Source organism: Varroa jacobsoni, unplaced genomic scaffold (genome assembly GCF_002532875.2).
Source record: "Varroa jacobsoni isolate VJ856 unplaced genomic scaffold, vjacob_1.0 scaffold_663, whole genome shotgun sequence".
Lineage (NCBI taxonomy): Eukaryota > Metazoa > Arthropoda > Arachnida > Mesostigmata > Varroidae > Varroa > Varroa jacobsoni.
In genome coordinates, this window is record NW_019213565.1 from 321,218 (window position 1) to 344,119 (window position 22,902).

Genomic DNA, 22,902 nt, shown 5'->3' on the forward strand with positions numbered 1-22,902 from the left:
GGCCTAGCCTGCGGCGCCATTAGAAACTCCTTAAGTGTAAGGAGAGAGCTCGCAGTTCTGCCTGGACCACGCTGGCTCCTAAAAATGTCGAGAGCCCGTCTGTTCCCCCCCCCCGCAAGAGTGATCTCGATGTCGGTGACTACCTGAGTACTGTCTATACACCCAGAAACCCGGGCCTCTGGGCGATTATTGTTCAGGGAATGACCTTAAGGAAAAGGATACATGAGACGGCCGATGAACCTCTACAGAGGGCAACCGAAATGGTTCGAGCTCTCTATCCCCCCGTCCGAGGGGTGTTATCTACAAAATGAAAAGGCTGTGGGTCACAGCTAGGAGGGTCGCTGCGAAGTGCGCGCCCTCCAATTTTATATTTGTTTTCCAAACGAACGATTTTACAACATTGTTCACAGCGGCCGTTTTTGATAAACGCGTTGACATGCCGCCAACCTCTTATTGATGATAATAGTATAAATGAGCTTTGAGCGCTTCTCCTTTTTTCTTTACTTTAAAACTGACAATAATTAGACGGTGACTTCTAACTGTACAGAACTGTAATTCACAATACTAATTTTTCATTTTCAATTCAGGCTGCGCCATCGCCAATTATCGGGGTATAATATGACATGCAAGTATCGCCCAAATGCGAATGTACTGCCACGTAAAATATAAGATATTAGTTTGCATTGGTGCGAAAGATGTTTTCGAAGCATCGTTCAACCAGACGAATTGGCAGCACAGCAGAGATAGAGAATTGGCGGAGATAAAGGTGCACGTTGGGACACGTTATATAAAAAAATGACAAAAGTTTATTTTTTTATTTTTATTACAGTGTTATCGTTACATCTACAGCGTTCTTGATTTGTTGAACAAGATATATATACACATTGATTACTCAAACAGGCCCTTAGCATGCGTTAGTTCTGTTTGCATTCGTACAGACAGTGCGCTTTTTGACAGGTATATGAAACGCATTTCTGGCAGCTGTAAAGAACACCCAAGAACGTTGGTATCTTCGTAATTTGCCTGTTTTAAATACCTTTACAATTTGTTACTGCCATCATGGTCAACTAATGAAAATTACCACGTACGTGTCGCATGCAAGAAAACGTTAAGAAACTTAACGACATTTACATAGGTGTAACTTTCGAGAATACTCCATTTATACCATATATATATAAAAGCCCCTTGCTTTTATCTTTATTTATTTAACTTACCTTTATCTTAGTAACTTGGGATGTAGCTAGCATGAAAAACCAGGCTAAACTTGTAAATGCTTTCTTTCTGCAAACTAATTGATAGATGATGTTCTGGAGCAAAGTTAAGCCAACCAAATAAACATGTTAAGCGATGCAAACGCGCAAGAGACGTTCATTACTGTTTTCTTTGTAATAAGTTGATAGGAGCTAATCTATTATATCTATTCGTTTTGTTCTTTCTTTTTCGCTCGCGAAGTCCTGCTTCCCAAATATGAAATGATTTTTGATGAAAAATTTCTACTGCATGCTTAGCTTGACCCACCCTGACCACCATAAAATCTGCGCTATATATATATATATATATAGCACACCCATTTTTGTATAAATGGGCGTGCATGTCCAGGTCAGATCTTGTCATAAAAAAAGAATGCGAATGATTGCAGTCTGACCTAGCTTAAAGCTCATAGGTTTCCGACGTGCAAGTTATTCCGTTGAAGACGTACGTGTTGTTAATCGGCACATATTGATGCGTAATGATTTTAATGACCTCCTGAGCTGCGCAACCACCCATAACGGAGGCGATAGTATGAAGTTCAGACGCCCCGAAACGACACCTGAAATAGTAGTGTAATATGTATACCGCAAATGCAGTTTCATTCAAGCAAAAAAGACGCCGGCAGTTGGCCTAAAAAACGTTTCCGCCGTAAGAATAGAACTGATTAGACCTAGATGCGCACAAATCAATACCTGAGTGATAATTTTGCACTTGAAAATGATGCGAAACCAATTTGTTCTACTGGAAGAAAGTTGTCGATTTAGAAACTATGTTTCATCGACAAACATTCTAACAATCAAATTTTGCATTTATATCATGTCAGCACTAATTGTATACATAGGCTTACATCGATTTAATAATTTTCTACTTACATTTCATGTATAAGATCATCCTTGCTGAGGGGGCCGACACCCCACTCCTGCACGAGTCGACTGAAGATTGCCTTCAGCTTATGAATGTCTGTTTCCAGCTCATCTCGGAAGAAACCAGGATAACGTCGGAATTCCTCATAAAATCTGTCAACAGCTCGCAATAAGATATAGTAGATGATATCAGGCTCTTCCACTAAGCTGGTATCCTGCAACTTCTGTGAGACGTACTGCGCGTTGGGCGTTTCTAGTTCCTCAAAAATTGGCCGCGTCCGGATAACTGCCAAAGTATGAGCATTCTTACATAGAAGCCGGACGTCTTGCTCACATATTGTATTTTGTGGCTGAAACGTCGCCATAGGTCAACACGTTAGAGGAAAAACAGCAGAGAGAGCTTACAATATAGGTGTATTTTTATAAACACTACACTACATATGTATAGTGAAAAGAGCAAGTGGAATAATTAAGATGGGGTAAACGATATTTAGGATGACCATGTTGCCATGATAAAGACTTAACTTAGTTTCGTTAGTTGCCTAATGCTAAATTACGTCGGTGTCAAACACGTTACAATTTACGAATGCAGACTTCTAAAACAATGAGGACCTGGGTAATAATTAAAATTTAATAGGTATAGCATATATGCATATACACACAACTGGAGCACCCATGACTATTTCTTCCAGGTCATCCGTATATGTATTAAGGCTTAATTGTGGAACTTGCTTTGAATTGAAAGATTATTCTGCAATTGCTGTTGCAGAAAGAAAGAGTGAACGAACCTTCCCTAATTCCGTTATCAGGTCTCCCACCATTTTCCAAACTTCCTCGACGTGCGCATCCGCCTCACGTTTGTAAATGTTAGCCAGTTCAACGTAACTGTCAGTATCTGATACCATATCTGGTATTGCACCTCGAAGCGGCAAATAGCCATGTGAACTGACAAACTCTCGCAAGGCGTGCACCATGATCCAAAATGGTGAGCTCTGTAAGGGTAAACAGAATGTACCCGAACAATAAATGACCAGTATCGCGATGTTGGTGTTCGTTCACAAAATATAGCTTTCAATAATAATATTGCAGTCCCACAACAAGATATATCTATACATTTACGATGTACGACAACTACACACATCTGTTTATTATTAACTGGAAGCTCGTATCACAACAATGGCTCTGAGAGTTGCAGCATAAATTAACACATTTTCCTGGTACTTTTACTTCGTTAAAATAGGTTTGGGCCTATCTGGAAGTATGCATAGCTTTTTTTTAACATGTCTAGACATACCTCTGGAGTCAGGTTTTCACACGCAGGATCCTTAAACAAGGTCTTTATTTCTACGGGAACTTGAAGGGGACGCAATGCTCGTCCCAGTGACTTTAAGGCCTGATCGAAATTTAGAGGTTCGACATGAGGTATGTCGTCATCGGGCTTTGGCTAAGGATAAAACATTTGCGCGACATCATTCGGTCTGTTAGAGGATACAAGGTAAACTTTGACAATAATAGTAGTAATATTAATAAACAAGGCATAGGTGAAATTATGCAGTTCAGCCGGAACCAGGGTAGTGAAATTATACGATTTAGTCAAATGTAAATATAAGCATTTAACATTGGCTACTATGTACAAAGTTGCCGTTATTTCTCACGTCAATTAAACGACAAATGTATACCTGGACATAATATTCGGTTTGTCTGGGTCTCCATCGCCCAGTTGTTTGCAAAATCGCAAAATTGTTGTTCATTAATTAAAAATATATGTTTTTTAGATGTGATTTTTATGAAACCTAAGAGTATATCTGTCGCGGGTAATCTTCATTAAAAAGAATTATAGCCTTTCCAAAAACTAAAAAAGTATTCACGACGCATATCTTTAGTAGCAATTGTAAGGAACAGCCTGCTACTGGACCAAAAAAAAGTCGAGGTATCCAACACCACGTGAAATTTTGCTGTTAGTAAAATTCAAATACGAAGACCAGTGAAAATTCACTTTTGAGCTTTTCTCATTTACTTAAGCGGTTCTTCCAGCAGATTTGCTGTCATGTCTTGCCGTTATTGTTTATTCGAAGACGTTTGGTAACAGCTATTCTTTGTCCATATTCCGAAATCGATCCTACCATTTCAACCGAGAGGAGCTTGTGAAGTTGTTCTAAAAAGACATGGTTTTTTTTAGTGCCACAAATAGCAGCGAATGCACGTACCATACGTCATCTAGCTACGAGCAGATGCCATCTTAGCCTGAATATATGTATACAGTAGTACAGAATCTCAAGTGATAATATCACTATATAGCGGTCCGTAAAATGGTTCGCAAACAGTTGAACGGTTGAAAAATCCAACTTGGAACAATCAACGTAAAAAAGAGTAAACAGATATGCCAGCCAGTATCTTCTTTGTTTTTAAAATTACTCACCTTAAACCTCATTGAATTGACGATTTCTTTGAACTCTTTATCTCTAGCCGAAGGTAGTTGGTCAGTTCCATTCTGAAAAAACCGACAGTCATCTATTTCTGTTTTTCGTTTAGTTTTAAGCGTTTACATGGTACTAGAGGGTTCTACAGTCAGAGGCGACCTGTGAGCTCATTAATGACGTCCCATAACACCGATAGTTCTATAAAAATGCTTGCATGCAACTGCCATTTCCTAATTGTTAGCTCATTCTATAAATTCTCAACACCTGTTCTTTTATTAGAGTTGCTCCTTCCTTACTTTTTCTTGCCAACGATCGAGAGCCTTAAGCAAAATTACAATATAAGGAATATGAGCGTGCTTGGCTTTATCGAGCTGTTCGAGTTTCACGGAATCGACGTACTCTCGAAGTCCAGCAAAAGGAGCCGATATCCGAAGGTCGTCGAAGTCATTATCTGTAAATATTAAGCAAGTTCGCAGTAGAAAAGTTTAAAGGGTGCCAAAAATACAAGACGCAGCAACAGTGTTTTAGCGAAAGATTAGTTGATGGTGAACGTCTTTTTGCCAAAGAGATTTGTATATGAAAATATGAGAGAAATGAGAGAAAAATAATTGTAAACTTAACAGATAACGTCACGAAAGGTCTAGGGTAGCATATTGTAGAGTATGTACATTCTATAACATCTAAATTTTTACAGTTAACTGTAAGGGATTACCCCCCTAAACAGTAAATGTCGAAATAAAAACATCGGGCATATTTATGTGCATTGCTAACCTGGTCGAACTTCGACAATGGTGTGTTCCGGGGTCTGCAGCCGTAAATAGCCAATTTGACCATAGGCTCGGCAAACCAGCAGAGGAACACCGATTTCGTGAAGCCGACGACTCAGCTTGACCAGAGTAGATTCAGAGAGACCAGTAGCAACGACCACAGTGAATCTGGAAAACTCCTCGGGGTTCGTCGACAAAAGACTCTCACAGTCCTGAGAAGGAGCGCGAACATACGAATTTATTTTCCTACGTTTCTTTTTTGTTAATCACGCACACTTCGATTTGAGGTAAAAATCTATCTTTTTTGTATAACATATTTCTTAAATAAAAAGCTGATACGACACAACCGAGGTCAAACTTTATAGGATAATGTTAATTAATTAAAGTATAAATAAAACAGACATCTCCATGATATTCTCTTCAAATTCGTGCTTTAACTAGTGCAACCCTTTGAGGCGCCGCAAAGACAAATCGGACCAACCTCATCAATAACGTGACCTCGCACGTGGGGGTTGAGTTCTTGAAGTAACTTGCAGGCTGCTTCGCCACGGTTTAAGCCGATACAGTCTTTCGTTAGGAAGAAATTTTTGCCCACATCTTCGCCACTGTAATACCAGTTAATCATAATAATATTAACAATTTCAAAGTGACTTTAAAGTGAACAATTTTGAAGTCAATAGTTATGAATAGACAAATATTGGTTGGGGGTTTAAATCGGGACGCAGGCTGTAACACAAACTTCATTGAAGATTAGAACAACATACTTGAGCGTTTTTTCGAGACGCGGCACTATTTTGAAAAATATCGTCGCGATCCGGGTAATATTCTTTTTTACTGTAGAACTAAAAAAATGCATATTTTTGGCTAGCGAAGAAGTGAGACAACAGAATATTTTGCTATGTTTAACAGATAGAGGATTTTAAACCGAACCGTTGAGCTACACGCTTCTAACAGAGTAAATTTGTTTGGTGAATATTCCAATCATTTAGACACCTGTGAGTGGAAACCAATTGAGATTATTCCAATAGAAATGCGTTCAGAAGGCAAACATAGTTTGCAGCCCTGTCGGCCAAAATTCATATTTCACATGTTATAACCCATGTACTCAAGATGCTGAAAAACTGAGTAAAGAATGGGAAACCGTGAATCGATTGCAGGTCAGTTGTAAATGCGTGTGGTGTATTGTAGGAGAATACAGTCTCTATAAACATGGCACTATTCGATATATATTCGATCTCTACCGCTAACCGAAGAGGGACCAGACGAGAAAATAGCGTCATCCTAGACAAAGAAAGAGAGAGATCTAATTCGGTGGGAGCTTCGAGTATGTTTGGACGTGAATGTTTGCAATCCATATCTGGATCATCTGCTATTATAAGATACATGCCGAAAGTGGAACAATGAATGCAGCCTCAGTTACTGGCTACATTGAGTTTCCAACATCAGCTTCAACCGACTTCTTCATACAATCTTGGTTGGTGTGATTACGGATTGCCCTAAAAAGATGATGGGTAAGCTTATCCCACTCTCAATCGGCTTCGAAAAGCCATAAAAAAATTAAATATGGAAACGCGAATGGTAGGAAGCTGGCTATCAAGGAACCGTCACAGCGCTGGCTTTAAGGGAGAATACTTCTGGGAAAATGATCATACTAGCCCGACTCAATTTAAAAGGCCACCGCATTTGTTTGTAACAGCCTAATAACAATCAATGCATCAGCGGATGATTGGCTTAGTTGATTCGCACTTAGTGCTACTTGAAAGTGAATAAATTAACAACGATATACACCCACGTTTTTCTGAACATTGTTCTTTTGTATCAAAATTCGTACCAAAATACCAGATGATAGCAGTTGTTATTGCAGCACAAATGACAAAAGGGTGACACCGTTTAAACTACAAGAGGCCGTTTCGAGCCTTTTTTTTCAGATGAAAATGACCCAGGTACACCATACAAAATGCTTGCATCAAAAACCATCACCATTTTTTCTACTGACCTAAAATAATTGTTTAAAACTCTACTAAGGTCAGACAGACAGCCAGGCAGACGTTAAAGCAAAAAATTGATTGCTGAGATGTAGCAGACCATCTAGTGGTTAGTAGAAGCGGTGCTTTCCGCGCAAAGATGGGTCAAACTTTTACTAACCCGAATATGAACTATAGAGTTCGATCGTCGACTAGTTTTCCTATACCATATCCTCAAACCAGGCCAGACGATTTCTTTGTAAAAAAAGGCACTTTTTTCACTTAGCCTAGGAGTCTATATATTGTAAATTTTTAGTACGATTTTATCGCTCTTTAAAACAATTACCTGACAGATTGGCCATCTATGATAGTGAAATTCCCCACTCCAGGTAGAACTAAGCCTTTCAATGTTTCAGTTCCGACAGCTGTCGCATTGATGAGACAGACGTGGGCATTTTCAAGAAGGAACTGACCGTGGTCGCCCCACAGCCTGCAATATGGACAAAGAACGGAAACAAGTAAAAATTAATTCTTACGCAACACTCAAATTAGTAGCATGAAATTTTTTTTTCTAAATGATTTTTAATGAGGCTAAATTCAGATGTAATAGGAAAACTATCTGCATCCACAACAAGCACTTTGAAAACGTAAATAGATTCAAATAAATTTTTTTGCATCTCATTTAATCGTTTGGTTAAATTAAATCAATTATGCGTACCGACTGAGATATTCGCATGAAACTAATAAATAAGTTTAAACACCTTAATAGTCAAAATAAGCATGCGAGTAATTTCTATCGTCAAAATAATCATGCATCTTAGGTATACGTTTTACTTTCAATAAATGCATTTAATTCGATTACATTCCGTTGACAACGGTTTTTCGCATGCACGGTGCGGTGAGCGCAAATAGACACAGCGACCCTTTAAAGATTTATAGAATGACTTTCTATACCAATATATTACAGTGTTGATAGCACCTAAGCGACGAAAAAAAATTGTATAAAATGTCAATACATGTTTCGCGCTCATAGTTCGTATATCCACTGCTTCGATTCCTGATTATGCGTATTTTTCTAATAATATCGAAAATAATACGTGTCGCGGTTATATATTCCATCAACTTAAAAAATAAAAAAAATTTGCCGGGAATCGAAACAAACTGGAGAGTTTTCGGGTAAGATTTGAATTTGTTTCGGTTTGAGTAAATTTTGCTAATTAATATTGATGGCTTTCTACTGTCAAGCTAATTAACCAGCCAGGCTGGATATGCCGACTCCATCATCAACTCGGCACCTACCGTAGCTGGCGATCGTATTTTTTGGCTTTTTCATTATCCGGCGAACGGGTCTCATACTTTGCCATGGACGCCATCTTGTGAATCGGACCTGCCCTTTCTTTCTTATCAAAACAAATCGTCGAAGTGAGCATTGACTGCCGGAAAAATAACTTCTACACTCGGACGAACAATCATATGCTCTGTTTCACATGTATCAGGAAGCAGAGTTTTTATCCAATTTAAACAAACTTGACGATTAAGCCACTATACACCCTGCCTTTCACACATGTATAAATTTTTCCTGACCACCGAACAGATGTTAGATGGCGCTGTCGTTTGTTGTCGTCGTTACAAGCGAATTGAAGTTTTGTTCCGCCCGCCAAGAACCTTTACACCGTTCTACTTCTCCATGAAAAGTTTATCCTCACTCAAAACTTTTGTGCTTTTGAATCTCTAAACGACCGAAATGTTAGCCTCCAATTCCCGAGCCCCTCTTAAAATCCGTCACTGACCATAGGCCTTTCAAAAGTTGTTAACGTTCATCTATATTTTCTATTGCGTAAGCTGGAGCCAGCTAGACTGTCCACAGTGGCTAAAGGCCACTCAGTCACTGCACTACCAGTTCGAAGACCGTAGGTCTACGGTGTCGCGAACATTCTCTCTCAGTTAAGAGAGAATCGCTTTTCGCGACGGCGGTATCAAGGCGCATGCTATTTGAAAGATGAGAGGCCGTCGATATTATGAGGGCGATACATGAACGATTTTAACGGTGTGTCTAGGAATAGCTGAGAGCGTGAGCAACCGCGCCGCCAGAGAGTAAGGACAGGTTCAGATTGTTCTTGGTGTCGGCGCCTTGAGTTCGAACGTTGGGTCTAGTCATTGTGCTGTGAAGTGTCGTTTGAGAACGTTAGCGTTAACCCAACTGTCGTTGCCCTATTCTCACCTGGTCTCTTGAGAGGCTTCCTGCAAATACAAGGTCATGATATACAAGGTAGCCATCGTGGGTTCCGGTAATTGGTGAGTACCTTGATTGAATACGGGGTGAAGCCTTAGGTAGTTCCCTTAGTGGTTCCTCGAATTTAACAATTTCAGGGTTGTACATCAAATAGGTGTTAAATGGCGATAGTCAAGAAAATAAACGAAGACCGAATTTTGTCGTCGAGTGTGCCCAGTTTGATCGCGCGGCCTTTCAGAAACTGCTTGTTAAGACGGATTAAAGCAAAATGGTAAAGGGGTTACCGTGATAGTGCGCGAGATTCAAATGCGTTCGTTGACGTGTGGTTGGAATAGAGTGCTTACAATTCTTCTGACTGAGCAGGTTAAACAGATGGACCTTTTATCGTTAAATGTCCTATTAGCAGGTCATCTGAGCTTCTTCATGCAACCTTGGTCCGGTAAAAAATCGGACGGGACCATTTCCATTTTTCTATGAGGGATTTTTCCAAAATAATTTATTGCCCTTATAACCAATCCATATGGTTTTACAGTCAAAGCACTGCTCACATATCTTACATATAACTTGCGAATGGAACCTAAAGATGGTCCATAAAGGATGGAATTATCGTCTTTTAATAATCTACTGTTCAAAAAGCCAAATTGCTCGCCTAGTTTCGAATCGCAAAAATAATTTTGTGACCCTGCATCATTTCCTTAAGATAAGCTATAGACTGAACAATGTTTAATTTGATGCTTCTACTTTGTCCGTGGTATTTTAAGCATTCATTGCATTACAAAAAAAACTGCTTTTTATATATTTAATGCCTGCCGTTCTTATTTATGCTGGCAACCGTTTGGTTTAGAAATCACGTGTGCAGGTAAATTAAGACAAATAAGCACCGTGGTCAGGTGTCGCAGGATATACAGCAGTTATAGGTCTGACGTGCGTGCCTCGTATCACCTTGAGGAGGAAAGAAGGGATACAAGAGACCTTGACAAATTAGGTGGCTTTTACGAGTCTCCATCCTTTCGAAAGGTAGCTTGCTTGCATAGTATTGCAGATCATACGACATTATGAAGTAGAACGAAGCAGGCTTCGTTTTCTAAATGACTAATTATTTTTACCTCTTGCGAATAGTTTCTTGACTGTAGTAAGGGGCTTTCAAAAATAGCCTCATTCGAGTTGCCTGTTGGACATGTCCCGTCTCAATTGTTTTCGATTGTAAGCGACCTAATTAGGTTATCAACTCGATATGATTTTAAGGTTTACCGGATTAAATTCCTAGTTTTTCGAGCTAGACTGCTAATGCCTTTCTTTTGTTTCGATTAAACAATTGCTGTTGCTTTCAAGAGTAGTAGTTGTCCTTCTATAAAGCTATAAAACTAATCATGTTTGTGCGGGGCCGTTAGCTTCTTTTACTGACCATTTTTTTTTCTATGGTGTACTGTTATTTGGATGAAGGAACCGTATTCATTGTGCATTCTTATTATGAGATATGCAGAGCATTATTTTAATAACGATATGAATTCGTAGCAGAGCTGCCCGATTCTGAAACTTCGAACTGAATAGCATGAGCAGTATTCATTAAGCATGGCCTAGATCGACCATTTATTTTTGATTGTAGTACCACAATTATGCGACCTGACACGCCGAAATCCAACGAAGTTTCATAGTTTATACGACTTTGCTAAGTTTTTCCCAGGATATTTCGAAACAATTGTTCGTTGAAACGATAAAACAGTTCTTCCGGGTTCTATGGCTGATACTGCTGTTAAGACCTACTCCCATATTTACAACTTTTTCACCTTCCTTTACACAGTTAGTAGTGAGAAGGCAGGTAAAGTTGTTTGAAACAAAAAAGCATCGTTAATAAAGACCGCCACTATAAAGTCGAGCATCTTGTTACTTTAAAAGGCTTACTGCCGTACGGCGTTGATTATACGTGTTTCCTCAGCAGTTCACCTTCGGTAGTTCTGTGAACCGAACGACCTGTCGTGCACGACTAAGATCACCCGCTATCTTCCGATGGATCGACACATCGCTGATTAAAGTGATGAGATTCAGGTAGTCAGGTGCTCATTCAGTGGCCGAGACCCTCAAGTTCCCATTTACAGTCGGCCCTGCTACTGATATTTGATATTCTTTGATGTTAAGGCCTGTTAATGTAAAAGGTACTTAAAGAGCCATCTGGAGAAACCGAACGTCCGAAAGAATTATGACTGTATGTAGTATTGCTGTTTTTATTGACCGAATTGTTACCGGAAATATTAGCATCTACGCCGAGAGTCGAATCTAGACTACCTTTATGGCCATTCGGTTTCAGGTAAGCATGTATTCACTGTAGCTTCACAAAATCGAGAATGTCCTTTTTGTGCGTAAGTTCAAGGTCCGAGGCCTGTCCTATTAATAATAGCTACTTGGTAGATTCTCTGAGACCTCACCAAACCGAGAACCTATTTTAGTTTGAGATAGATCAGCACTGCTATGTTACTGTTGTTACCGTACTCGCACATTTAATCGTAACTGGTGATTGCTCATAGTCTTGGGTGGCCCACAATAGCTCTAGGTTGTTGGAAACATTTAAATAGAACTGGGCTTCTTCCGGCCAATAAATGTAATTGTGCTAGATGAAAGCGCGGTCACACAGCTTCGCTTGATTTACCAGTGATTGCGACACGAACCGTCGTTTTCAAGGGTGAGAGAACCTGCTGGCTAGAGATGCAACCCGTGGAAAGGGTGATCCGTTTAGGCGACAGCGGAGAGGCGTTTATGAATAAAGATAACATTTAACATAAATTTGATGTACACATGATATGATCGATCGGCAGAGCAATTCAATTGGAATTGTAGACAATGCGGTGGCGGTGGGATTATGGTATTAGTTATGGCCAGTTGTTGGACCGGAAGCTCTGAATTATCAATAGCATTTATTCTGAAAAGTCTAATAAAGGTGCTATTTTTGTTTTGCTCTGGTGATAGATAATAAACCAGCCGTTTTTTTAGCTTGCTTAGCTTGACACCCACCTTAAGCGAGCATCTGAAATGAGTGCCACTAATGCAAGTCAAGTTAGCGTTTAGTTAATTCAACAATTTTTTTTTTATTTTAACAATACAATTTATTTAGAGGCTCAAGTTAAGGCTTATGTCAGAACCCTAACATTCATTCAGTTAACATTAATTCGATATAATATGCTTTGTATTCTCGTTAACAAGTGTGTTTCACTTCACAGTTATAAGTAATACAAAAAGCCTTTAATATAGCCATATTAGCATAGTCTGGCTGTAGACTTTATGCGCTCGCTTCACACATCCTGACGTGGTTATACTGTATTCAATACTAAGAACCTTGACTATGAACTATGACTTATAACTCTCAAGACGGTTCTTCTATTTCTTCACTTATCTTTTATTGTCACTGCATGAATTCATACGAAAATGAGTTGTGCCCGTGCGAGTCGTTAACAATCCAAGTCGCTTAGCGGAAGTTAGCCAGTCTTCAACTCAAGAACTTCACTGCTATTGTGAGTTCCGCATGTTTGATTGGTGGTTCAAGAAGATTTGTGTTTGATTATAGGTTACATGTGTTATGATACGTTTCGATATAATTCAAAGCTACCTTTCAATAATTATATTGCTCCTATTCGATGACCGTTGAATTATTCCGAATGATAACAACAATGGCCTTTGTTACGCTATTCAATCGTAGAAAATGCTAAAAGAAAAAAAACGTGTTCAGTGCTTGCTTTTCGGCGGAATCATCATTCCCTTGCTGTCTAAGTGAACTAGGTCACCTTGCCGGTACACGTACCTCTCACATACTTACAAATGTGGACGCTTTTCGCTAATCTAGTGATAGTAATCTTGTGAAACATAACCACACTCCAATGGTATGCCATAGTTGTATTAATTGGTAAGAATAAGTGTTCTTGTGTATAGTATATGTAAAATTAGAATACGATAGCCTATTGGGAGCAATAAATGTAGCCTTTGTTCCGAAACAAAAGCTATAAAAACGTTGTTGATGGTTTGAACAAAAACCCCCAAGATAGTAAGATGATATCATCATCTAAGCTCTAAGTTTAAGAGGTCATAGCAGTTTTATGGGTGATCCGATGATCTAAGGCTAGCTACTGTCGGCTAATTCGACCCTTGGAGTCCGTAGTTTCCTTAAAAATCTAATAAATATTTACATCTTAACTATTACGTGTTTTATACAATCATTGATGATGTTTCTCATGTTTAAAAAATGCTTTATTTAATTTCGTGTCTTTATTCAGTCATATTTTTTGTTACATAAATTAGTAGCAAATTGTGCGGTTTTTCTTATGGCACTTCCATGTGCAAGTGCTTTACATATTAGCTAATTATTGAAAGAATGAAATGTGTGAAATCGAGGTATTTCTATTAACGATGTATAGGCATCTTGTTTTAGATTTATGAAATGTATAAATTATTACATATAAATAGTATATAGCGAAATCCATATAATAACAAAAAGTGAGGTTTTTTATTACTTTTTTAGTGGACTGTCAGGGTATCTGTTTTGTGTCATTTGCGAAGAAGAAGAAAGGAAACATGGTGATATTTTTATGCTGATACACAGAATACGCAGATCCAATGTTTAGATAAGTTGTTTTGTCTTTGGTGTAAGAAGTAATCGAGACTTTTTGTAGTTTAAAGCTTTGACTTAAAACATTGGGACAGCCGTGATCCTAAGAGCACATATTGATCATAACCAGCTAGATGCTGATAAGCTTAGCTACGTAGTACTCTGTGTTATTATATATTGCAGGATGTACCAAAAATGTACACAGTGTGATTGAACCATTGTTTTTGGCAATGATTAATGCCAGTTGCGTAAATTTATGGCCATGCATTGCGAGGATTTTATGAAGATAGCGAACTCCATTTCCAGCAGGCCGAATCGCTTGAACTTTCATCGCGATATGGAGCATGAGAAACTTCCAAAAAAAAACAAACAAAAGGGTTGGACGAAGGCGTTCTATAGAATATCGTGTCCATCTCTTAGACGTAACACCAGTGAACTTCAGTGATTCGACCTCAAAAATAAAGTTAGCGCCGCAAAAAAGTCTTCCAGTGCGATGGTACTGGAGGATTTAAGAGCTGCAATTGGTTTTTAAATCAATAAATTATCAGTCCAATGGTCAATATGGCTACCAATTTGAACATCTGCGATATAAGCAAAAGTTGTGTATTTTATGGGGATTTTTTTTAATTTAAACCATATAAGAAGCTGAAACTGAAATTCAAACACTATACAGTTTTTGGGACGCACTCTAGTACCGAATGTCATGCGGTCGTATTGTATATAATTATAATGGTACAAATATTAAAATTTACAGTAGCAAAAACGAAACTTTACCACCCATTGGAAAAATAAATACGACGTAGTATGCGTCGGATTGTGCATATGAGGTATAATATGATAGTCTATTCGGCCAAAATTGATCTACCAAATTCGCTGCGCTTGTTGCCTCTTGTCGTCGTAGCGATGTTATGTAGACATCTGCTATTCCAGCACAATCGTCCACTTATAGGCTTAGCTAATTCAAGTTATCGTTGGGGCAAAGCACTTAGATGTGTAACTAGACGCTTATCGAATAGGCCAAGTGGTCACCAGCGTGTTGTATCAACTATCAACTGTTTCCTGTTTTCTTGACGGATTTGTCTAGTGCTCTTGTGTTGAGGACCCTATTATTATCGCCCAACACTGACAATGGATAAAGTTTGTTTGTGCTAGGATCCAGATGACAGAATCTTTGTCGATTGACACACACATTGGTATTGCTGTTCGTATCGAATGGTTCCCTTGGACTTGATTTGTGTTGAATATGTTTGCCATTTTGCTGAGCATCTGCTGAGTGTATACTTTGCGCTGTTTAGTTTTTAGGATGGTAACCATCGACTATGGAATGCTTTTCCTAAAAACAACAGCAGGCTCAAGCAAATACTTTGGTTTCAAAGATTGGTTCATCTTTTTTTGTTCGTTTAGCCACAAAGCAGACTAAATAATATATCGTCAAAAAAACCATTACAATAATTCTAATAATTTAAAATAGTGTCCTTGCTTACACTAAAGACTCTGCGCTATACAACGATAACGAGCTCTATAGATCAAACGGTCAACTTCGTGCAGTCACCGCCGTCCCACAATCACAGCAACTTCCACAGTCGCCGAAAGAACGGCAGCTAACAACAAACATATTCAATAGCTACTAGCTTTATTTATACCGCAGAAGCACAAAAACCTATGGTTGTGGAACCCGCTTGCACATCCGAATACAATAGACCATTTTGAATCTGATATCTCGAGTGGAGGTCCTCTCCTTAGAGCGCAAAGTCAGTGAGACGCGTTACTAAAGGGATGCAGAACGCGCGTTTAATTCTGATGATCGGATGGTTGTCAGAGCACAGAACCGCGCGACGGGTGTCTAAGAACGCGGTAGTTCTATGGAATAGTTTCTGCTATATCTCGAGAAAAATAAAAAATGAGCTACTGTTAGTTTGATAACAGATGGAGTAAACATATTTGTAGATAATATTGGCAAACAACTTGCCCTGACAAACTACTAGTGGCAATTATGGAATGAACGCAAATTGACTTCGATGAAAGCCGTGTGCTGGACAGCGGCGGGGCGTATCAATTGCAGTTTTTGAAATTATAATGATATGAACTAGGCGATATAGTTGATTTGCATCCTAGGAGTATGTCATTGCTCGGCATACAAGATAGCATCACAAAAATGGCGTAGTCTTAAAAAAGCGAACGGGGGTGGAAGTGCGATTTAGAGTAGTTGATAAAAGGAGGCGCCCATCTTGTGACAAGATAAGCTTACTATTGACTAAAGGTTGTCATGTGACTGGATACTCTCTCAAGGCTAGCGAAAGTGTACTGTCGACCTAATCTGTTGAAAAAAGCCTTCCAGCTGAACCTTTTGGGTTCGGATTATACGTATCAAGTTTCTTGTGATCATTTAGTAGGTAAGGTTTTGCTAAAGAGGACTCACTGCTTAAGACAAATTCTTCGAGGCACCCTGGTTATTGCTTCATTGTTAGAGCTCAGAGGCTCTTCGCGCAACATTTAACGAACTAGACAAATCAGAAAGAGAGAGAAGAGTTTATAGGCAATAAAATAACTCGTTAGAATTAACTCTGTCTTACACGAATAATAAATGTGCATAATCATTTCAGTAAACAAAAACTGATTTTTGTCAGTTCTTGCATTTGGCCGCATTTTAATTTTAATTCACATATCTAATCCACCATTGAGTGCAATAAAAACGGTGGGGATCGCTGATTTGAGTCTTAATTAGTCCAACTTATACTCTGTGATAGGTGTGATGAGGTGCAGAAATATATTTAATCTACACAATCTAGGAAAAAGCATTTGCTGGTGCCTGCTTGCCAAGCTTATTTGAAACAACGCAATTAAATCTGGATACAATCAACTCAGTTGTAATGAATAGACTTTTTGACGATATATTGATTGACCAGTTTCAAATTTGGCTTTTGGCCACATGCTAGGCTCCGGTGTAACTCGGCTGTTTCGTAAGTTATATGTTTTGTGAATTTTGAATGCATTCCATTACGTTATAACACTGGAAGTCATTTTACTGCCCCCTGTTCTTTGCTGTGTTTACAGTATGCAACATCATTTGCTTGGTGCTACGGTCTCTTGTTTGGTCGCATGCAGTCTTACAAAAGCACATATAGTAAACGGTCGTCAAATGACGAGTAAACAGAATGCTTAAACAGGGTTTAATGATTCACGACCACCCTGTTGAAAGCGAAATGACTGTTACTATTGCAATATGTTCTTCACATACGGACAATATTTTTTGATATCTAAAAAGACGTTGATGTGAAGCTTTGCTTAAGGTTTAAGGTGACATCAGCATTTCTGATCTACAGCCAGGTTACGAACCGCTGTGTTTAAGCAAATGCTCCCTGATACGCGGACAAGTCCTGCCTGATGGACTGACGTGACGACCTTTTGAACAAATTACGCTAAGGATTTAATTTTGAAAGGCCATTTTATTTTCCCAGGTTTAATCTATCTTTTGCGCAATTAGGTACAACAGCTAATATTTTCAGTGTGCTTTAATCGTGGCTTGTTCCTTAATGTGCTACCCACGTCGCTGTGGCAATTGCGGGTGTCCTATGAGAAGATTAAAATAGCATCCGGTACACCATAACACGACCTCATAATACAGCTTCGATTCAATACTATCTAAAGCCGCCTCTTTATATATCAATTCGTAATCCCTTCACTTTTTTGTCAACTAGCTTTTCTTGGCTTGAAATATGCGCAACTAATCAAATAATCAAAAATCAAAGGAGAAACATGTTTCTATTTTGAACCCCCTTCAATTACCTGATAAGTGACTTGGTATTAGAAGGCGTTTCTCATAATTCCATAATTTTATGCGGAAATTAGTGGCTGCTTTGAAGCTGAAAATATCCATTGTGATTGGGCTATCCGGATAAGCCTCAAAAGTTGATCTTGGTTTGATTCTAAATTGAAGCCGTGAGAAAGCAAACGCTATCGAATCTGTACACCAATCAGAGACAGGTCTTTTGGTACATGCAAATATTTTTGTCGAAATCTGTGTAGATTCCGCCGACGAAAAAGAATATCAGTCCCATATAAATTTATCCCGAATACCCCGAGGTCAAAAATAAAATATCTTTTTGGATCCTTTACATATACAACTATTCTGTACTATCAGTTATTTGTCCTCTATTCGTCCGTTCCTTGGCAAGCACAGCCTCAGCGGGCGTTGAGCTGCGAGCGATTCAAACGATTAGACCATTTGCAGCAGCGCGGGACACTCCCTCGAAATGAAACGGGAAACGGGCATGGGGCGAAGTCCAATAAAATCTACCTTAAATACAAAATGCTTTATTTCATCGTAAACACCTGAACTTCGTTTATTCATCAAATGACTATATTCATACGCACAATAGTATTGTGAGTTGTTTACTTCTACTACAGTGCACTAGTGTTCATTCAGTCAATCAGCAAGATCGTTGATAGTATTTGTGATTTCCCAATCGTTATCTTCGGTTAACAGGGGCTCGGTAATAGCCAGAATCGTCGGTGTAAATGTCACTTCACAGCCGGATGTCTTCGACAAGACTGTTAAAATCTATGTTTACGAGGAGATCATCGATGGAAAGAAGCTCACTGAAATAATTAACACTCAGCATGAGAATGTCAAATATCTTCCCGGCTACAAAGTACGTTAAATACCATCCGTTAATGAAATTATTCTTTTGTATATTATTTTCTGTGTAACGTTATAAGCGTCACCATAATTCAGAACCGGAATAGTGATTGACTGTGTTTAAGTTTGCAAAAACAAAAAGCAGCATGAATTAACACAGTTGAATATCTTGACGCGTTTACAGCTACCCGATAACGTTATTGCTATCCCTGACGTAGTGGAGGCGTGCAAAGACGCCGATATCATCATTTTCGTTTTGCCACACAAATTCGTTAAGCCGACATGCAGCCCGCTTGTCGGTAAAATCAAACCTACGGCAGTGGGAATTTCGCTAATTAAAGGTAAACAACGACAATAGCGGTTATTATGAAAAAACTAAAAAAACATAATGGAGGCTAATTTGAATAACTAGAGGCTAACTTGAAGTACGCCGGCAGTATGAAAAAATAAACCAGTTTTCATGAGCCATACTTTTGAACGAATTGCGTTGCTCGTTGTTGAGTGATTATATTAGCTTAATAAACTTAATTATTAGCAATCAATTAGAAAGCCATCGGCAAGGGATATTTTTCATGAGTGGAAAATCGTTTAATTAAGGAATCTTGCAGGATCTCTATAGGAAAATTAAAGTTAGCTTAACTAATGGGTTCTAGACAAACATCCACCGTATTTCATAGCCAAATCCACCTGTTTGTCTTTACTGCTACAATACAGTTCATAAATAAAGAGACAAGTAAAACAATTGATACTATTATTCCGATAATCTCTTCGTTTTCTCTATCAAACGATTCGTTATGTTGTGCCTAAAACTTGTGCTTTTCAATGTTGTTAGGCTTCGACATCACTCCTGGCAAGGGAATCTCCCTGATCTCGAACGTGATCAGTGAGCTTCTCTCAATTCCGTGTTCCGTTTTAATGGGGGCTAACCTCGCTAACGAAGTAAGTCGGCTGACCACAACGGTACTCGATGCGTTTAACGAGTTCTGTACTGCAGCGCCTATGTATGTTATATTTACATTGGTTGCTATGGCTAGTTCGGCTCATACAAACGGATCTGTTGCTAGTATAATATCTGGGGCATCTTGTTTCGTATCATCGAATTGTTTTTATTAGAAAAATATTTTGAGGCATTTTCACTGTGGATTTGAGAGATCTTCGAAGCTATGCTCTGCGTATATACTCTTTTAGTTTTGCTCAGATTATGTTTGGCGTATCAGCATTATTGCCATCATTATTAGTACTATTCATATAAAATGTACATGGATGTTTCTAGCAAATCGTCTCGATTCGATTTAGGTGGCTGCCGAGAAGTTCTGTGAGGCAACCCTTGGAGCCAAGAATCCCGACACAGCGAAGATTCTCAAGAAGCTTGTGCAAACGAGCTATTTCAGGTATATATGCATATGTCGCTTACGATGACCCGACGTTGTATACTCAAACAACGCCATACATTTCCTTGCGAATGGCTTTTTATTTCAGTAATCGTAATACTACCAACATATTCCTCCTACTACAAGTGGACGATTCGTCTAGAAGGCAACCTAAATTTGTGACCTTGCAATTAACCTGAATTGCCCTGATCTGATGATCTCATTCCATTCTTTGCAGGATTACGACTACCGACGACATTTCGACTATTGAGGTGTGCGGCTCCGTCAAGAACATTGTGGCCTGCGGCGCAGGTTTCGTCGATGGCTTAGGTTATGGCGACAATACCAAGGCTGCTGTTATTCGTCTGGGTCTGAAGGAGATGATTACCTTTACGAACCAATTTTACCCCGGCGCCAAGCTCAATACATTTTTTGAAAGCTGTGGAGTCGCCGATCTTGTGACTACCTGTTACGGTATGTTTTCGCCATTGTACTATGATCTTCTAGGTAGTATTCATGTTCTGATTATGTAAGTACTCTTTACCAGGTTTGTATGTATAATGTACTAGTTGTAGCAGAGGCTATCCATGTAACTTTTAACATCCTTTTTCAATAAGGTTCGTAATGTTAGTACATCAAACTTGAAAATCATTTTGAATCAATTTGAAAATGAATCTTCTCCTTGAGAGATCTTCGGACGTATTGATCATATCTATCTTTATTTTTATTTTGTATGTATTTTCACTGTCTAGGCGGCCGCAACCGAAAGGTGTCCGAAGCTTTTGTTCGCGCTGAAGGCAAAAAGACGATTGAGTGCCTCGAACAAGAGATGCTTAAGGGTCAAAAGTTGCAAGGACCTGAAACTGCCGCTGAGGTACGCTAGAGCGTGAACGAAATACGTATAGGTTACAGGCTCAAGTAATTTTGCAATCATAGAAAAGAAAGCCAAGTTACACTCACTATGGGTGGTTGTGTGGTAAAGTTCAGTCCTGAAAAGGATTTTAAATCTTATAACGTTTGATGCCTAAAGTACGTAAAGTAGTAAAGGGGAAATAGTGCCTTTTTTTCCACATTAATCTTTAATTAGAAAACAAATACTTGAACATAGTAAAAAGTCCTCATTTAAGACTTCCAAATAGCACTGTTTGCTAAACGTTCCAAACTTCTAACACGTTTGCACAATCTTCACCGTATTGCAGGTTTACGAAATGCTCAAGCTCAAAAATCAACTAGAACGGTTTCCATTGTTCGTCGCCATTCATCGCATTTGTACGGGAGAAATCACGCCTAAGGAAATGATCGATTGCATTCGTAACCATCCTGAGCATATGTAAACAAAACCTTTTAATATGAATTTTGTCAACGTTACACATCTACACATTTCCAATGTTAGGATCATCAGGAGATTAATATTTCAAGATAGCGCACCCAGTCCTGAAAATAGTTGAGACTCGTATCTTGTTTTTGCATCCACGTTATTTTACTGTGCACGATGTTGTTTGACACGATAGATTCGTTATTTAATGTTGTATCGATTACGTAGACAAAAGAATATAGTTTATATATTCAAATAATGCTTGCGGAAGTGCTTGCGTTGTCTAACTTATAATTGTATTTATCCCGTAGCGTAAATTTCTGGGAGTCCAAACACTAAAGACGAATGCTGGTTAGTTGATGGATTACGAAATGTGCCGTAAGGTGCTAACTTGGAAGGCAGTACGAAAAGCGGCCAGGAAACAAGTCAAGCTATGATATATATATATCTATATATATATATATATATATCATGTTCGAAGGACAAGTTAATGCTGTTTTCATTAAACTATTAAATAAACAACAGACAAAAGAAGTACTGCGTGGGATAGCTATTGTTTATCGTTGATACTTTAAAATGCAGCCAAGAATTTTAGTTCACGCTGGCTGTTTTAACAGATCACTAGATCACCGGAGTTGGCTATAGCCAGACAGATATTGAATATAAGGTGTTTCCTAGTTAGTCCCTAAGTTAAAGAGCAACTTTAATATTATACTTAAAAGTCTAACAAAAGTGTGTACAATAGAACTCGCAAATACACAGTTAATAGAAGCATCAGATAGCAGACCTTCGTTGTCGACGATCACATATATTAGGCCGTTGTCAGCGAATCCTGCGGACTCTGAAGTTTAGTAATTTTTTTAACTATGCATCGTTAGCAGACGAAATTCTGATACATACATTACTCTTCTATAAACTTGAGAATGCAAATTGACTGAGCTTACTCCAGGAGAAAAGCATCTTTTAGTTTTCAAATAACTGAGTGGTCGAGTTTTTGACCCTCGAAGATTACAGCCATATATACGCTTTTATATACGTATATAATTTACATGACTTAGTACAGCATACACATATAAAAAATAAATGCCTCTTATTTGTTAACTTCAACATTGTTATGACTCAATAGAGCTCAAACACAGTTGCTTGAGACAGTAAGGCCTTGTACGGCCTTACTGAATCGTTTCGAGTGAGTAGAAATAAATTACCGTAATAATGAACGCTCAAACAACCACTGTAAGAAGTTGTTTCCTTATCAGAACTAAAGAGCAATTCAACTTTAAAACTAGCGTACAATTGTAGTCTACTTGGTTAGAAGTCTGATCTGTAAAATAATAATAAATGATAGTTTACAAGAACGGGTGGTGAACACAGTGTTATCGCTAATTTTGTCCATGACTTAAAAAATGTAACGAAAGTGAGATCTAGCTAGTGATATGATACAAGTAGTAAAAGATGAAACATTCATCATGATACTGATAATAATACGATC

General features: G+C 38.6%; 2 protein-coding genes across 3 annotated transcripts; one reads left to right on the forward strand and one right to left on the reverse strand.

Annotated features, from left to right (window-relative positions):
• Nucleotides 1-323: 323 nt before the first annotated feature.
• On the reverse strand, nt 324-9,114 carry APP-BP1 (Nedd8-activating enzyme E1 regulatory subunit APP-BP1). Its single transcript, XM_022836691.2, has 10 exons — nt 8,565-9,114; nt 7,612-7,755; nt 5,783-5,906; nt 5,306-5,513; nt 4,831-4,985; nt 4,534-4,605; nt 3,409-3,558; nt 2,903-3,106; nt 2,124-2,464; nt 324-1,810 (listed from the first exon to the last, which is right to left on the reverse strand). The coding sequence occupies exons 1-10, from the start codon at nt 8,693-8,695 to the stop codon at nt 1,651-1,653; spliced, it is 1,689 nt and encodes a 562-aa protein (XP_022692426.1). The 5' UTR covers nt 8,696-9,114; the 3' UTR covers nt 324-1,650.
• A 214-nt stretch (nt 9,115-9,328) lies between these two features.
• On the forward strand, nt 9,329-22,514 carry Gpdh1 (Glycerol-3-phosphate dehydrogenase 1). Of its 2 annotated transcripts, XM_022836696.2 has the most exons (9): nt 9,329-9,560; nt 18,576-18,741; nt 18,913-19,069; nt 19,561-19,667; nt 20,025-20,119; nt 20,337-20,572; nt 20,851-20,972; nt 21,298-21,428; nt 21,725-22,514. In XM_022836696.2, the coding sequence occupies exons 1-9, from the start codon at nt 9,523-9,525 to the stop codon at nt 21,750-21,752; spliced, it is 1,080 nt and encodes a 359-aa protein (XP_022692431.1). In that variant the 5' UTR covers nt 9,329-9,522; the 3' UTR covers nt 21,753-22,514. The 2 variants fall into 2 exon arrangements, with proteins under 2 accessions (XP_022692431.1, XP_086825236.1); XM_086969110.1 differs by having other exon boundaries at nt 9,330-9,560; nt 21,298-22,514.
• The last annotated feature ends 388 nt before the right edge of the window (nt 22,515-22,902 follow it).

Bases quoted from the DNA above. Each gene is read 5' to 3' on its own strand.
- Gpdh1 (XM_022836696.2), top strand. From the start codon at position 9,523: ATGATATACAAGGTAGCCATCGTGGGTTCCGGTAATTG. The intron at 9,561-18,575 runs GTGAGTACCTTG...TTCGGTTAACAG, and splicing joins ATCGTGGGTTCCGGTAATTG to GGGCTCGGTAATAGCCAGAA. The intron at 20,973-21,297 runs GTACGCTAGAGC...ACCGTATTGCAG, and splicing joins GACCTGAAACTGCCGCTGAG to GTTTACGAAATGCTCAAGCT.
- APP-BP1 (XM_022836691.2), bottom strand. From the start codon at position 8,695: ATGCTCACTTCGACGATTTGTTTTGATAAGAAAGAAAGGGCAGGTCCG. The intron at 5,907-7,611 runs GTAATTGTTTTA...CTGGTATTACAG, and splicing joins ATAGATGGCCAATCTGTCAG to TGGCGAAGATGTGGGCAAAA. The intron at 3,107-3,408 runs GTATGTCTAGAC...TTACCCTTACAG, and splicing joins GTGAAAACCTGACTCCAGAG to AGCTCACCATTTTGGATCAT.